At 37.1% G+C, this 18,096-nt stretch overlaps 1 protein-coding gene across 5 annotated transcripts in view; it reads left to right on the top strand.

The window, feature by feature from the left end:
- Positions 1–18,096, top strand: part of DIAPH2 (diaphanous related formin 2) — a 232,578-nt gene that overhangs the window by 39,001 nt on the left and 175,481 nt on the right. For all 5 annotated transcript variants that reach the window (XM_034063587.1, XM_034063586.1, XM_031048216.2 and 2 more), the window contains 7 exons: positions 1,175–1,293; positions 2,237–2,353; positions 3,550–3,668; positions 4,312–4,376; positions 6,196–6,300; positions 7,042–7,614; positions 14,706–14,820. In XM_034063587.1, coding sequence (XP_033919478.1) covers positions 1,175–1,293; positions 2,237–2,353; positions 3,550–3,668; positions 4,312–4,376; positions 6,196–6,300; positions 7,042–7,614; positions 14,706–14,820 — 1,213 coding nt within the window. The remainder of the gene's footprint in view (positions 1–1,174; positions 1,294–2,236; positions 2,354–3,549; positions 3,669–4,311; positions 4,377–6,195; positions 6,301–7,041; positions 7,615–14,705; positions 14,821–18,096) is intronic.

Raw genomic sequence — 18,096 nt, 5'->3', positions numbered from 1 at the left:
ATAAACTGCATTTTAATATATTGTGACAAGAAACTTTGTAGATTGTACTGGAACACGATGTATGAGTTTTAGAGCAACTAATATTTAGTGATAAAAATCTTTACTAAAAATGCTGACCAGATACTATGTTGAAATTCTGTCCGTAGTAAGGTTAATATTTTATGTAAGCTATAATAGTCAATACTATCATGCTATTTATTTGTAAGGTATTAATTACAACATACACACTGAACTCAGACCATTAATTCTGCATGGACTGAATATCCAGAGTAGGGGAGGATTTTTTTTTGCTGGAAAGCAACTTTCTTAATGATAAAACATCTGAAGGAGACTTTATGTTTATGTCTGTGCTTAGGGGTAAATTGTCAAGAAATTTATAAATGGGAATTTCTTGAACCAAAAACAGTCAGGAAGAGGATCCATCTTTATCTTAATCTGCCCAGACTGACTGTAACCTTCTCTGGTTTTCAAACATTACAATTAGGACTTCTGCTTTTTTTGGGAACATATATATGGTTGCCATTCAGTTTGTGCAGAGCAGTTAGGCCAGTTCCAGGCCAATTTTCATTTAAAGCATGGAGTTCATTCACATAAACTGCTTTTGAACTAGTTTCCTTTTTTATGTTTTGCATAGTAGAAAGCTTAACTGGATTCTTAAGTATATTTGAGAAATTGCTTGTATTTCTTCCAAGAAAACAATTTTTTCCCTATTCCAAATGTTCATTTTGCCAGTATTTTTACTTCTCATGTGTTCCTCAGTGTACTGTGGATGTTGTTATGCCATGATTGAGATTAAGTTAATAACAGAAATTGTAAGCTTAACTTCTTTACACTGCTTTGGTCTTCTTGAGTTCAGTTTAATGTTTTGGAATATCCTTATGCTATTTTTTTTTACGAAGCTCTCACATTACCAAGCATAAACTGCTGACTATATCCCAGTAAGAGAACTCAGTCACGAAGTTCCATGTTTGTTTTGTAGCCCATACCTGATATTCATTGAAATTTTGCTTTCCTTTTTCTCAGCTGAGCAATTAATATAAAAAATCCCACTCAGTTACAGCTTACTCCTTTTCCAAAGGTTAATATCTTTTGTCATTATATGATCTTTGAAGGGGGGAATTTTTACAAAAAAAAAAAAAAGGAAAATTAAGATATCCTATGCTTTGAAAAATAGGGCTTGAAAGATAAGGATAATGAAGAACTTGATATTCAGCTCAAAGTGTTTGATGAGAACAAAGAAGAAGACTTAATTGAACTGTCACATCGTCTCAATGATATCAGAGCTGAAATGGAATATCCTTTATAGAAATGGTGTTATAACTTGTTGCATTGTCCGATAACTTCGCTAAACATCAGAGTTAGCCAGGGTTAGAATGCTCGATGTGTATTTGTCACTGTTGTTTGCCTTACCAGGAACTTTCTCAAGTATATTTCTTTCCACTTGTTAAAAACGTATTTAGAAAATCAGTGGTTAAATTTGCATGTCAAATGTAAGTCGTTGAAAATTGAATTAATGTTTTGTAAACAACATTGCTAAGCTAAACTCTGTCGTATAGTTACATGAAGATAAAAAATTACACCCATGGAAGTTTTTAAGTTTTAGGAAAAAATGAGAGAACTAAGTTGATACAAAATTTCTAGTAGGTGCTGAAGCACTTAAGATGTACTGAATGTCTAGCTCTAGTTGTAGGGAAGCAGTAAATTTCAAGGTACCAAAGCTCAGAATGGTTGCTTGCAGTTTTTAAGAGTAGTAGATCAGTAGCTGGTACTTAGGAAAGAAACAGAAGGTGGATGCAATCTATGAGAGGAATACAAAATCACTAACGGGTAATGTTGTTGCATTACAAAACAGGTTATTACAGGTAATGTTCTTCTTTAAGAAATGAAAAGGATTGACTAGTGTGTATTTGCCAACAGCCTGGCTCACTTCAGAATGAAAAAGAGAGCTTTATGTAAAATATGTTTACAAGAGTCCGTGATAGGAAGAGTGTAGTTTGGTGTTTTCTGAGCAGCAATGAAATGTCTTAATTGTTAAACCAGAGGACAGAGTTTCTGTGAATAGCCTTAGTGGGAAAAGGGTATACACTGATAAAGATAGTATTTCAGAGTGTTGAAAGGTTTTATTTGAGCAATATGAACAGCATCTAGGGAACTGGGTTTGGGGTGGGTGTTTTGTCCTTTTATATTTTTGTTTTAATTTGTTTTTTAAGTTATATTTCCTTAATAATGTTTGCACTGATGTGAATGAAGTATTTCATCTACTGTATAATATGTTGAAAGATACTTCTTCTGAAAATTACTTCTTGTCAATTCTCCAACATTTCCTTCTCATCAGGAGTGATTACTATGTCCGGTAAGTGCCAGGTTTATTTTTTTGGAGGGGAGTAGGGTGAAGAATTGAATCAAGACACTGGTAAACTGAGTAGCCCACGCTTGGATGGTTGCTCTATAGCTGATGTGTTTTGTGTCTTGCCAGTCAATGTTAATATTGAAAAGACTGTTTTAAATGCAGTAATGCTTATTTCAAAGACTTGAAGCTTATTATAATACCCTCATCCCAGAATCTCTTCACCTACAAAGTCATAGGATCAGAAACTGGTTTAGATTGAAGGGATCTTAAAGCTCATCCAGCTCAGCCACAGGCAGGGACACCTTCCACTAGAGCAGGTTGCTCCAAGCCCTGTCCAACCTGGCCTTGAACACTGCCAGGGATTGGGCACCCACAGCTTCTCTGGGCGACCTGTGCTGGAGCCTCTCACCACCCTCATGGTGAAGAATTTCTTCTTGATACTTAATCTAAACCTCCACTTTTCTAGTTTAAAACTATTACTCCTTGTCCTATTGCTTCATACCCTTGTATAAAGTCCTTCTACAACTTTCAAGAAAGCTTCTTTAGAAAGTAATTGTTTTGTTGTAAAGGAATGATAAAAACAATCCGTATGCAAAAGGATTTAACTGAGAAGTAATATATAACCCAAGAAAGCTTCAGGTTTTTTTTTTTTTTTCCTAATTGAAGGTTTGGAATTTCATCAGTTGAGGTTTAAGAGTTTATTACTTTGAGAGCTCAGTAGTATGTGCAGCTCAGGTAGAATACCTTGCACTGGTAAGAACTAATAATTTTGATCAGAGAATCTCCTAATCTTGGAGGTTCCTGATGTTGTTAGATAGAAATTAAGGGACTACTTAATTCATTTTCTAAGTAATTGAATACTGCTACTGTCGCCACTGATAGAATTCACTGTGTTGAGAATGTGCTAAATCCTTACAGCATATATTGAAAATACTACAGATGCTATTTGTTTTATGAGATATTCTCTGGCATAGGATAGATGGGAAGTGCACAGTGTTTGTGGAGTCCTGAACATGAGATTCTCTTCTGGGAAACTGGTAACACTGCTTTTTTTAGCCAGAGAACAAATAAGACCTGTAACTTGTTCCTTTTACTGACAATTGTATAATTCATACATTAGTATTTAAAGTTGCCTCCCCCCATGTTGCATAAATGATTGCTCATGTTGTTTTTATCTTATAAAATGTTTTCTCTGTTAGACCTCAGTATTACAAGATCATAGAAGAATGTGTATCACAGATAGTATTGCACTGTAGTGGCATGGACCCAGATTTTAAATGCAGAGGAAGAATGGACGTGGATTTTACTCATCTTATTGGTTGGTATTTTGTATTGTTTTATTGAAGCATGTGGTTTTACTTTGTTTTGTCTAGATTCCAACTGACTTTCGAATGTTTTCAGTTTTCTGGAATTAAGCATGTAAACTACAGATGTACTTGTGGAGAAAGCCAGATCAAATGCTGCAACTGTTAATAAAATGACACTAATGAAGTTTGCTTCTCCAAGCGTGTCTTGACTTATGTCTTAGTACACTAGTTTTAATAACCCAAAACTGATTCTTCTTAAATTCTGTGAATTTCAGGTCTAATTTAAATTAATGCTAAGTTAGGGACAACTGGTTTATTTCTCTGTGCCTGTTGCTACCTATGATACATAGCTACTTGTGTTTATCTGACCTATAAAATGTTTAGAGTTTTACACTGCATAAGAATTCTATAGAAGTGCTTTGTACCATTGTTGAGTGAAAAATCTGTGCTTCGCAGTTTGCTCAAATTCTCTTTGCCTATGGAATGATTTAAGTGAAATAAGAAAATGCTTGGTCAAATCAGCTTAGTAATTCATTGTATTTTTTGTCTGCTGCTTTTATGTCATGGGATCATAGAGTAACTATGATTTAAAGACATCTCAGAGCTGTGAGAAGTTTTGCCTGATTTTTGTGTGGTATTTTATTTCAATTCTAGATGCATGTGTGGACAAAGCTAAAGTAGAAGAGAGTGAAAAGAAAGCAGCAGAATTTTCCAGAAAAGTAAGTCCTCATCATCGTTCTTTCAATGCTATGGAACAGAAACCTGATAGGACCACAGTAGGTTTGTTTTGCAGTGGAATCTTAGTATAAATGGTGAAGTAGTGTATCTCACAGGCAGAATGTTCTTTTACATGTAATAGCTCTGTGGGTTTTGGGTTTTTCTGTGTGTGTGTACAAGGCTCAGAATTGATTTACTCTGAATTACACAGCAGATGAGGTTTATTAGCTGTATATATCTTCAGCTGTATTCCTCTGCTGTAGATAAGTGATGGGGAAAATTCCACTTGTAGCTATTTTGTTCTGAAATGCATAGTCATAATTAAATACCTAAAGTGCAGGAATATGCTTAAGAAAAAAAGGAGGGGTTGGAGGTGAGGGGGAACGTTCATATGTTTCCATATAGCTTTGATTAAGAACCTGAAGAAACTTGTTGAGAAGCAGTGTAATTCAATGTTTAAAAAAGCATTGGCTCTTTAGGCACAGAGATGCTAACTTTAAAATACTGCTTTACTTCCTTATAGTGCCAGTGGTAAATTATTATAAGGGAGACTAATGTACTTTATTATTCAAGTTTAGGAATCCTACGAGGCATTTTGGCACCTGTTGTGCTCAAATTTTTACTGTTCTGATTGAGTTCTCCTTTATTAGGAACTTAATAACTAAATCCTATTTTGGTCATGGGCAGTTCTTGTGGATCTAGTAATAAATGAAAAGTCAGACACTGAAGAAGATTTCTGTAGGAAGAATTGCAAATCAGTGTGTTTCTTGTAATAATTTTTTGGGGGGGTTTTCTAAAGCAATTGATGCTTGTCTTCCTGCTTTATGACCATTGGTGTTTGTGCGGAAAGTATCTTCATACAACATGGTTTTTCAAGTTACTTAAATTCCTATTTCCTAGATTGTTAATGGCTAATTTGTTTATCTTGGCACATTACATCATGCCTAAGAATATGAAATGCTGAATGAATGCAACTGTATTAGTTGCAGTAGCACCAAAGTTCATATACCATGTTGTTGTGTATTAAAAGCCTTCACAGTATAGGTTTTTTTCCTGGTCTGGTCAAAGAAACCTTTTGCAGGCCAAAAGGCAGTACATGCTCTGGAACGTTCAATGTGGATGCATTTTTAATAGGAGCTCTTGTGTCTGAGTTTTACAGAAAACAAATTGTTGTGATGTTTCCCTGGCAGCATTATTTATTATAATGTACTTTCCTAGAGGCAGTCAACACATGTTCCTCCTGGTGATAACGTGTTGTGTCCTGTGGAAGAATGACTAATAGAAGCTTTTAAAGATTATAATAATCTCTTGAGCCTAGCAAAGAGTAGCAGGATGAGAATATACAGCATATGTCTCACAGTCATGTAAACTGGACTTGTGTTTTATATGGGGACATAAAGACTACGGGGATCACTAGCTTATTTGGGTATCTCCTTTCTTGTTATATTATGGATGATACTCCTGAGGCTGCACACATGTCTTCAGATTTAAGCTCACTGCAGGAGCTGTATACTAAAGTTTAGTTTGGTAAGTCTGCTGTTTTTTATTAGGGAGAAAACAGCCCCTGTTGAACCTGCAGTTGTACTAAGTACTTGGATCTGACTGGTTCTGTGTAATTGGCTTTAGTGATGGAAAAAATTGTGTGCTACTAGAAGAGCACATGCTAGAAAAATAGTTGTTGGGGTTTTTTTTTTCTTTTGCTTTTAAGTTAGAAGTGCATCTATTGCTCTACTTGTGCTGTTGTTCCAAGAAATCCTGAAAATAGAGTACCTAGTATGGAAGTCAATGGAGAAACATTTCTGTATTGGTTAATCATTGCAGTTTGATGAAGAGTTCACAGCTCGACAAGAGGCACAAGCGGAGCTTCAGAAACGAGAAGAGAAAATCAAAGAACTTGAAACAGAAATAAAACAGCTACGAACCCAGGTAAGAGCTATGTGACACTGAGTTCCGCAGTTGAGTTGAATTCTATTTTAGTCTTGAGGAACAAAAATCTGTGAGGAGTTTGTACTAGGCTAGCATCATGTTACCTCTCCAGAAACCTCTCTGATGCTTTAACATGCTGCTGTTACTCTTCACTGTTCCTTTTGTGAATTATTTGAATGGCTATTGCAATTGCTCTTTCTTCCTATCACCTCAGAAACAACTGTGGACAGATTTAAAAGAAAGCATGAGGGGTTGGGTCATGTCCCCTCCAACAGGATGTCAGGATGCTTCTGAACAGCTGTGCTCCCATAACCTCTTCCTCTGCAACAGCTGCTTCAGTGATTTCTGTGGAAATCTTTCCACCAACAGATTAGAGTTAAAATACAGCGTGGTTATTACCATCTCTGCCCCAGCTTGCTGGGATATCCTAAGTGGGATGAATGTTTTGTGCATTGGTAAGAAATAAAATGCTGTTCAGTTCACTTAAACGTTACTGCTACTATTAAATTTTCTGTAAAATGGAAACAATTGATTTTTATCAAAATGCTAGGTCATTCAGTTTGCTTGGCAGTTTTATGGTACACATTATAATCTATTGTTATTGCTTCTCATTTAAATAGGAGGACAGTTGTATTTCTCACTTTGCTGAGGTACTGTTGACTGCAAGGCATCCTAGTTGGCTCAACTTGGGATTAAACTACCTCTCTGTCCCACTGAAAATAATTCCTCTCTTTATTTCAGGGTCCAGGCCTGACAGGTCAACTGGCAGAAGCAGCACCATTACCTCCAACGATACCAAGTGAGAATGTGCCACCGCCTCCAGCACCGCCACTCTTTGGTGGAGCAATACCTCCTCCTCCACCACTACCTGGTGCGCTACCTGGGGGAGCAGCAGCTCCTCCGCCACCACCTCCACTACCTGATAGAGCAATACCTCCCCCACCACCGCTGCCTGGAGCAGCAGCACCACCTCCCCCACCACCGCTGCCTGGAGCAGCAGCACCACCACCTCCACCTCCACCTCCTCCGCTACCTGGAGCAGCAGCACCTCCTCCTCCTCCTCCTCTGCCTGGAGCAGCAGGACCACCTCCTCCTCCTCCTCTGCCTGGTGGAGCAGGACCACCTCCCCCACCTCCGCTACCTGGTGGAGCACCTCCTCCTCCACCGCTGCCTTTTGGTGGGCCTCCAATGCCACCACCTCTTGGGGGTGCTCCTTTTGCTCCCTTTCCAGTGATACCAGCATTACCACATGGGATGAAGGAGAAGAAAAAGTACAAGCTGGAAGTTACAATGAAGAGAATCAACTGGTCAAAGGTATCACAATGTTTGGTTTTATTCCCATTGGTAAAAAGTACTTTTGAGAAAGAAAGAGATAACATGCTAATAGTATGACAGAGTAATAGTACTCGTGGTGTTTGAGGAATTCACTCCATTGGTACCAGGCTTCCCTGGTAGCTGGGAGAGTGCTGTAATAAGGAAGTGTACCCTGGAGGGGCAGAAAGGAAGTCACAGTGAATGTGCTCTCCCATAAATAAAGGGCCACAAAGATGATCAGGAATTTGGAGCAGAGACTGTGGGAGATGGGGCTGTTTAGTCAAGAGAAGAGTAGGCTTAGAAGGGGTATGATTAATGCATAGAAATACCTCAAAAGACAGGTGCCAGGAGGATTCTGCTGCACACCTTTCAGTGGTGCCCAGGATGAGGAGCAATGGCCGTAAACTGAAACACAAGCAGCTGAACCTCAGCATAAGGAAGAGCTTCCTTATGTTGAGGGTGGCAGAGCACTGAACAGGCTGCACAGAGGGGTTGTGGAGTCTCCCTCTCTGGAGACATTCCTAAGTTGCTTGGACACATTCCCATGTAACCTCTGCTGCAGGTGGCACTGCCTTGGCAAAGGGTTTAGACTAGATGATCTCCAGAGGTCCCTTCTAACCCTCATGATACTGTGATTCTTTATCCAAAACGTTTTTGATGTACTCACTGTCATTTAGTTGGTATTGTTTTTCAAAGACACCTTATACTCTGAGGTCAGCTGCAATTGTTTAATGCTGCCAAGAGCCTGTAACACCCCATATTCTGGGGTACTTGTAGCTGAAAGCTCTCAGAAATGTTGGCTGGTTTTATGTAGAATGAAGTTGTACATGTTTTCACCTCTAATTGATATTTGACTTCCCAAGTGAGCACTTCAGAGGGAAAGCAGGTTTAAGGTATCAAACACTTAAAAAGGTTTCTTCATAAATTGTGTTACTTCTGGTTTTAGCAAAAAAGTTGAACTAAAGGATTGCTGAATTTTAGGACATGGAAGTTAATCTTGAATAGACAATTGAATGGGAAGACTGCCATTTCAGAACTTGGACAATCTGGCAGTTGACAGAAGGAAGCCTCTGAAGTCAAGTGATAACTACATCTCTTTGCTTAATTTAAGTAGCTGTGTCTGAGTAATGAGGAAAGATGGTGGAAAAGGATATATATGAAGACTTTTACTTGAGTCTGTAGGTATATAATGGACTAAAAGTTTGTATGAACGAAATTTTGGAAGCAATAAAAAGCAGAGCTCTGATTTCAGTTTGGTCTTCCCTGGGTTAAGCAAGCCTTGGAAGCCATTAATTATGTGGTTTATGAGGTTTTTTTCCTTGCTTTTTTTTTGAGGTTGGGTTGAAAGTGGATCAGGCTTTCAGAGACTGTAATTTTAGCTTTGATATCTTCCTAACCATGTTTGATTTGGTTATGCCCTCTATGAATTTCTTATTTTTCCTAATTAAAAGAAATATCTCTATACTGACCATAGTAATAAATATACAGACTTAAACTACTAAAATTTTCTGTTTAAGGGCAGATACCTTGACATGAAGTAAAGAACTGTTTTAAGATCAGTCCTCTAAATACAGTAATTTATTATAAATTGAAGCATCTGATTAAGAAATGAATCCAGTTATTTTGTGTCCACGTTTCTTTAGTGCTTGTGGCATGTTTTGGATGCTTGAAAGGAGATTTAGCTTTCATTGTCTTACTGGCCTATCTGTGATAGGTGTACTACACTAGAGGTGTTTGATTTTCCCAAGAGAGGCTGGTGTTTACCCTGTTATGGAAATTGTAAAACTTCTCAGAAGGTTCTAAAGGCAGGGGTGTTATAAAGAACCAGGTTTTGTCAGCGTTAAAGCAATGTGTACTAGAGTGACTTTTTAGCTATCTAGTTTCATGTAAAATTATTACTGCATCTCATTTAGCAGTGTGGTTTCATATTGAACTTGAGTTCAAATCATGGCTCTAGTAGAGTGAAGCTGATGTTCCCCCTCCACCCCATTTACAAATATTCCATGTACTATAATGAATTTTGGAATAAGATTCTTATTGACAGAGCTTTGCATTTGATGTTTGAAAGCTGAGCATCCCAGGGAAAGCTTAACTTAGATCCAATACAAATACTTTTTAGAAAATCAGTGGGTTGCATGTAGCTGAATGAGAGGTTTCTTCTTGTGGGAGCTTTCAGAGAATGTGTGCTAAGCTCAGTGGACTGATGTAATGACAGCAGGAGAGGGCAGGAGTTAACTGCTATGTTTTCCTTCTCTTTTGGCCCTGTCGTGAGTGCTGGTCTGAGTGGACATCTGTGACTGCTAAGCGATGTAGAGTGTGGTCAGTGTGAGAATGCTCACTGAATGTGATTATTCTGCAAAGAGCTGCTTGTATTTTTTGGCCCCTGTCAAAGCAGAGTGAAAACTTGTGATGATCCACTTGAAAAGACATGGTACCATATAGTGAACGTGAACTGTGGCTTTGCATTAAATTGTCTGCACATATCCAAACCATTAGCAATAGTTTTAAGGCAGTTTTCAAACACTGGTAACAGCATGCTCTTTCCTGCAGTCACCTTCTAAGTCTGAGGTGTCTGATGTAGTTGCAAGTTCAGAGAATGCTAGTATTTGTGCTGTAATGGTACCTGAAGGTTAGTAGTCAGAGATTTATTGGGCTTTTCAAATTGTCACTGTGCTGTGGCCACAGGGAGGAGCTGTGGGACTGCTCGAGGGAAATGTGTGGGCACCATTAACTTCCACTAAATGTGAGCTTCTGCAGTCTTAACGTGGTTATATTTAATCAAACCTGATTTGAAAAAGCATCTTAAAATAGAAGCAAGTGCAGTCTCTGATTTGCAAATGAACTGGTAAGAGCAGTCATTAGTTATTACTTGCCTCTGAGTATAATAGGTCACTTTGCGACAAGAAAAGTTGTGCAAATATCCAGGTGTGTGTTTGCATACCTGTTGCTTTTAAATCCCCTTTTGGATCAGTATAGACACTGTTCTTTCATATAAAGGAAATAGATTTTGGGTATGAGCTAATTGCATCTATCATCAAGACTAAACCATTACATTTTAAAGCCGTTAGTGATTGACAGTCTTTAGCAGTATAAAACGTGATAGATATATTAATGTTTGCTGTAGGAAGAAATACAGAGATCACCGAATCATCAAGGCAAATCAAAGGGGGACTTTTATATATTGCAAGCCATCTGGTTTGAACTCTAGCTTGGACTTTAGTATCTGCTTTTTATTTGTCAAGGTAATCAATCTTTGTACTACTAGCTAGTGTCTTTGACACTTGCCTTGAAACCATATTCTATCTCAACAGTGTGTTGGTACCACTAACTTAGTAAAACCAAATTATTGGTGAAAGTAAGCTGGTAAGTAGCTCCAGATGGTTATTGCTGACTGTAGGTTGCGATTTAACATTGAACAATTGTTCAACATGTAATTTAAATGGCACTCTGAAATGGTGCAAGTTGGATTTTTTATTTTTTTATTTTTTTATTTTAATCTTTCACAGCTGGTAAAACTGTTGTGAAATCAATATGAATGTAGGTGTAAATCTTTGTCTGAATTCACGTGTTACCATGTTGTCCTGGGTGGAGCTGAATGATGTGGGAAGCCAGTGTTGCCCCTGGCTGAAGATACTACATTCTTTCAATATAAAATCTCTGAAAGGAATCACATAATTGCATACAGTAACAGTCCTTTGTAGACTGTTTTCCTAGTATTGCTAGGACACAGGATCCTGTGTCCATTGAGTTCTTACATAGCTGATCTGCCCTATCAGATGCAGTGGAATTTTGGTTTTAAGAGCGTAGGCACTGATGGATGGTGATAGGGCAACTGCATTGGCCTGTGTTTGGAAATCATTCTAGTTTTTTCATGGGGTATTTCAGGTGATTCAAATAAGTTGCTTTGTATCATTTCTGAGTGCATACTGGCATCACTTGAAGAACCCTTTGAGAACTAGTAATGACAGAAGCTTACTGTTGGGAGGGAACTAGACTGTCCTCTGATATTTTGGAATAATCAGTTGTTTTTCTAAATAAAATTGAGCCTGGGTTTAGTGTTCCTTTAAGTTCTGAAGCATTGACTAGTGTTTGGAGTCAAATAGGCTTTGGAATACTAAATAGTATCACTATCATGAATGATTAATCCCACTAACTTTGGAAGGAGGAATGTAGAAGGCTGAGATAAAACCTGTGTGGAAATGCATCACAATGTCAATTTGTAGTTTGTGGAAGAATTAATGCTTACGTAACTTACACGTAGTATTTTGCCACTGGATTTCAAAATAAATGGAATAAATGGAAAAAATAAATAAATGCCAAAATAATATCAAAGTGTATGTAACAGTATCAGCAGTAGTGTAAGAACAGGCGTTCAAAATGCTTAAGTAAAAAAGATATTCAAAAGAGTCAACCATGTTTTTTTTAAGGTACTAATTTAAATAAATACTAAAATAAATTTTAACCTCTTCTATATCTGTAATTCTTATAAAATAATCTGCAATAAAATAGCTCTCCTTTATCGTGGGAGGATGAATTGAATTTATCTAGGGAGAAAAAGCCCTTAAATCTTTGGGTGTGGGTAACACACATCAATGTGTGTCCTCAGTGCTACAGCACAGTATGACAGTGTGGGAAAGTTCAGGCCTGTAATAGAGAACTGTCAGTGAGGGTGATGTTGCAAGTAACTGTAGAGAGTGCAGCAAAATGAAACCAGTGAGAGGTTTTCTGTGTTCATTTAAATATAATTCTCAGTGCATTTTCAGGAGACTAATGAGAATAAAATTTAGCTTTAATTGTGAATTTAAAAGAAATTCTATAGTCCTGCTGTTTCCTTAAAGCATTTATGAAATACCTTTGCCCTCCTGCCAGCCACACCAATGTATTATATTTTTTTAGAAGAAAAAATTGACTAAGTAGCCTAGTTGTGTTATTAAAAAGAAGCAAGAATGTATGAGTTGTCATACTAGAAAAGATGCTCATGTATTACTTGGAGGAATATGGCATTACCCAGTGTTGGAATCCAGAGATTTGGGGTTGTTTTTTCTCTTTGAAATTAATCTAGCTATATAACAGTAATTTTAGTTCATGTACTCTTTTGAATCATTTGAATTACACATTTTTTTTTAACATTTAAAACCTTTCTATAAAAAATAGCCACTTCCCCTCCTGTGAAATGTTTGTCTGCTGAAGGTGTTTTACCAGTGAATATCCTTGTTTTGTATCTTTTTAGCAGATTACTGTCTTCAAAGTTCCTATCATACAATTTTCTGTATATTTTTAAGAACTATGTTACCTCCTTATGAAATGGAGCTCTTTGGTTTTAGCAATGTGTTTCCACCTGGGCTTTTAAGAAAATCTTTTGTGGCTGTGATTTCAGTTACCTTCTTGTATCATCTTTGACATCCAGATTTTTATATTACCCAAACAGATACAAGGGGTTATTTCCATCTGGAGATTTTGTTTCTTTTTCCTTGCAGAATATAGGTTTCATCACAGAACAGTGCCAATTTCCTTGGGGGTGGTGGGAAGAAACTTTGAATGCCATTGGAATATAATTCATTCTTCAAGTCGCTGCCTATCTTTTACTTGCCACTGCTTTGTCTGGTTAGGATTGTTCCTGTCCTACAATTCATTTATCTTTTCCTGCCAGACATCAGTGAAATGCCTAAATGAAACTCTTCCCTGCTTGTAACTTAGGTTTTTACACTCAGTTGTCCTTGCTAAGTACTATGTGATTCTAGAGTCAGCTGCGCTAGTTTTGTAACTGAAATACAGCCAAAATAAGCTTTTTAGTTTATAATACATATGTAATTGCAGCCACTTTGATTGTAATCAATTATGTTTCCGTGTTTATAGAAATAATTTATAAAGTGTACATCTGCACACTGTGTGACAGTGGGAAGTAACTGCAGATGGACACCTTGCTTAAGTGCTCTGGGAGTGGTGCCAAAGATCTCCTGCATACTGAGAAAAGGGAAAGTCTATTTGATCATCGCTTTTAAGGAGCCATCAGTTTGGGAATGAAATTCTTACTCTTTAATTTAGTGCCTTTTGTTGTAACTGTCTTCACCATGAGAGTTGGATTAAGATAGTGTTTACAACTGTCTCACCTGCAGCTGGTGGTAAATCAGCTACATGTGAAATGATTGATCATACAGTAAAAGGTGGAGGACCAATGTGTTGCAGTGAAATCCCAGTGAGGCTTGCAAGTATAGTAATAATGAATCTGCTGTATATCATCTGGAAGTTAAATAGCCCTTGAAAATTAATTGGCTTTTAAACAAAGTTGTAAACAAGAAATGGGAGGACTTTAAAAACTGGAAGAGGAACATCTTTTTGGAGGACATGGTTTAGTGGGCGGTGTCCTTGCCCATGGCAGCGGGGTTGGAACTAGATGATCTTAAGGTCCTTTCCAACCCTAACTATTCTATGATTCTATTCTGTCTTTTGAAAACAAAATAGCTGTTCTGAGTCATGAATGAAATTGACGTTCAGCTTCTATATGGCAGAGTAATTTCTTCTTCTAATATATCCAGTATCAAATAAAGGTGCTATAATGAAATCTGGGTTTACATTTGAAAAATGGAAAGTATATTAAAAAAAAGATATTAAGTATAAAGTTATTACCGATATTTAAAAATAGGATTATTTCTACAGACAATATTGAGTCACTGAGAGTTGCACATTGATATCTCATTTACAAACAAGGTGTTTTGTTATCTGGCAGTGTAAGAAAGACTATTCCTTCTACAGTTCTCAAGCAGCAGGAATGTATATCAGTGGTGAAGAAGTTGGGAACTCTCTACAAAGCAATAAAGAGCTGGAACACTTTGAGACCCAGATGGTAATACATTATCAGTCCTGTGTGGAAGGCATTTTGGATGGAAGAAGTGCAGTAAAAATTGTTGCATAGATACAGGGCGGTTAATCCAAGTGTGTGTTGTTCAGGGAGCATCTTGAAGAGAATATAATGCCTGGAACATAGCTAAACTTAATTCAGTACAATTATCGTAGAAGTCTAGGAGCATTGGATTTAACTTGGCTATTGCAAATACCAGTTACTAACTTTGGAGATGCCATTTGTGTTTCAGATTGAGCCTCAAGAGATAGCAGAAAACAGCTTTTGGGTAAAAGCTGAAGAAGAGAAATTTGAAAACCCAGAACTGTTTGCGAAACTGGCCCTTACTTTTGGGACGCAAATTAAAGGTACATTTTTGTTTTACTTTGTGTTATGCTTTAATTCAGTTTCAAACTCTGCAGTGACAGTCTCTTTTATGCTTTGTGCAATACCATGGAATTCACATAATGGTTTTATAGCAGGAAGATTATTTAAAATGTATGTTTTTATTAAGGATAACAATATATTACAAGAATTGCTTTTCCCTCACTATACAGCATGAGGGGAAGAAGCTTTTGTAATAATACATCTGAAAAGTGGAGGGTATGTTGCAGATGGATGTGAATTTTCTCCATAAAAAATTTTAATTATATTTAAATTCTAATCCTAAAATCGTGCTTATCTGCATTAATATTCCAAGCTATAGGAACTGTAACTTGTCAGATTCTTTTAGATATTCCACATGTGGAGAGTCTGCATATGAAAAATTTACTTGCTTGTATCGCTCTGCTAAATTAAAATCCTCTACAAGCAATGTAGCAATTACCATATGCAGCTGAATCACAGAATCAGAACTCTATAATATGCTTATTGTAATGTTTCTGGGAATCTGGACATTGAAACCATAGTTCTTTTCAAAGTTCTTGTGTTTCTGTCCTTGTTCTTTGCTTTCAATTTTTTTCTTTTTCTTAAATAGTATAAGCAGCTTTCATTTAAGAAGAAAATAGTATTTAAATATATGCCTTAATTAGTATTTACATCTAAATTGTAATCTAAGTGTTGTAATCTAAGAAGCATGTACCACACCAGTTAGCAGTTAAACTGCTGTAAGGTAGTTTTCCAAGAGTTGAATGTGTGATTGTACACTCCTTAAATTGTTTGCATAATGCCATGGGAAAGTGTCCGATGGTCTGCTGAGTTTTGTTGGAACACAGTGTGAAATGGGTCTGTTTGACTACGAGAGAACAATGCCAGGAGAATAGCCTTCTGTCAAGTGTAACTGTGACTTTTCAGTATGTCACGTAAATAGCTCCTCTGCTGTTGATTTTAGATTAAAAAATCATTAATTTCTCAAACAATTAATTCAGCACGAGATGTGATGATAATACCTTTCATTGGAAACACAGCTCCTAGCAGCTGAATATTGGTTATGATTTTGATACTTTAATAAGATCCTTAGCTCTTCGTGGCTTTCAAATGGTCTTTGAGCACTTCTGAAGCTGCACACAGCTTCTTCATTATTTCCATGGTTAATGGTCAATTGATCAGTATTTCATATGTGACCATTTCCCGGTAATTTGTTTCAGGCACTGAAAAGAGTAAGTACTGTTGAAGTACGGTTGAGTAATAACTAAGGAACTAATGAGGAAACCCAATGAATTAGAGTCCAGGAAGTGGTAGATAGTGAAGTAATGCTAGCTACGAATCCTTTGTCCATTTATCAGCCAGTTAAAATATGGTATACGTCAGGGATGTGCAGTTCTTGGAAGTGGTTGGAGTCAAGATGTTCCAAGTGCTCATAGGCTGAATCAGAATAAGTAAACCCACAGTTAGGATTTTGAATGTATGAACTGACTGTAAGCATTTTTTTTCACTTTGTGGCTTTAAGAATTAACAGCTCATGTGATAAGTTGTATTTTAAGCATAAGGAGTATTCTGTTTATTCATACTGCTAGCCTGCTCTTCTATTACTTCAACATTGTTGTGTTACACATAGAGGCTTGTGGTATTCTGGTTCTTGTGTGTTAATTTCAGGAATAAAAACTGCAGTTCACACTAATACAGCATTTGAAAAGTTCAGTTAAGGAAGGTCTCCAAAGGATCTTAACTTTCTTTTACCATTTCTTAAGTAGATTGCTTGAGTTATTTTTGAATGTCTTTTTCTGTGCTCTTTGAAACCCCTTCAAAGAGTTAGTCATAGCTGTGTTTTTCAGTAAGGTAAATATACACTTCTTTCACTCAGAGTTCATGCTCTTTCCAGTAGTCACTGAATTTGACCCATTAGTATTCTGCTTTTCCAAATGCTTCCCACTTTCTGCTCTAAATGTTCAGATATTAAGTGCAGTAATACAGAAGCATCATCTGCTGTAATTTAACACTTTTTCCATACCAAAGTTTGATAGATTCTTGGTTCGTAGCATTGCAGTGAGGTTAAAATGATGTGGAGTGCATCACTGGTTTCAGTGTGACAGCAAGATGGGAAAGAGCCTCCAGCAGCTGCTAACACTTGCAATACAGTGAGACCCTTCTTAATGAAAACAAGCTTCTGCCTTGAGCTTAATTCTTTCATTAGAAATCATAAGAAATGTTCCTGAATTCCTGAAATTATTCTTCATTGAAAATGCTGAAAAAATCCTCTTAAAATGTTGACATAGCTGTAGGTTTGATGTGAGAAGGAACACTTTTTGACGTAATTGAACAGTTCTAAAAGTAGAAACAACAGAAACTCTCTCAACAGCTCACTGTGGCGATGGCCTGGCAGATGTTTTCCTGTTCTTCCTTGTGTTGTTCTCAATGGTTGTAGAATATAGGTCTGCCCATCCTTCATTGTGGCATGTTAAAAATGCTGCTACATATTACCCAGGATATTAAAGTCTTATTTGGCTGATGAGTAAATGTCAGTGTGGTCTGTCTTAAAGTTTATATTAAAACTTGAAAACCTACTAGAAGTCAAGAAGAGTCTCTGAGCATTTCAGAATAATTGCATTCCACAAGCAATTGTTTTCTGCAGCTGCTGTCTGCAAAGGGACACGCTACATGATATTCACTATTCTTCCTCACCATTCGCCTTAACAGCCACAGGCAGCTCATAAATCCCCCAAATACTTATTTCAAGCATAATCTAGGATCAAATTTCTCTTCTGCTTTAGTTCTATTGCTTCGTGTGGTCTCCTAATGTATTACAGGAAAATGAGCGCAAGACAAATAGAAATGCATTTTATGCTCCCTCAAGAGCACAGTCAGCATGTAAAACAAATAAATGGATGAATGGAAGAAAACTGACAATTGCCAAAAGCAATTGTGATGACTTAGTGTTTCCTATCTTGTGTTTCATGGCATTTTGGAATGCCAATGGGAATAACAGCTGAAGTAAAACAAATGATAGGATACATACTTATTAAAAAAAGTGTGATTTCATAGAGGTTGCAGCACTCAACTTTGATTAAACCTGTGAATTCTTTTCATGATTCTGGCACGACAAGAATGAAACTTTAGGGATTTCTTCATTTAACATAGTTTTGATTTAAGAATAACTTTATACTGGTTGTCACTAACCTACCTGCTGCCTTTGCTGCCAGAGTACTGCTTGTTTCCAAGGAAGGCAGTCAAAGTTGCAGGGAAGTGATACTTTTAGAGACCAAAAC

Source organism: Melopsittacus undulatus, chromosome 6 (genome assembly GCF_012275295.1).
Source record: "Melopsittacus undulatus isolate bMelUnd1 chromosome 6, bMelUnd1.mat.Z, whole genome shotgun sequence".
Taxonomy (NCBI): Eukaryota; Metazoa; Chordata; class Aves; order Psittaciformes; family Psittaculidae; genus Melopsittacus; species Melopsittacus undulatus.
Note: the sequence above shows the minus strand (reverse complement) of the source record. Positions and strands in the feature narration are given on the sequence as shown.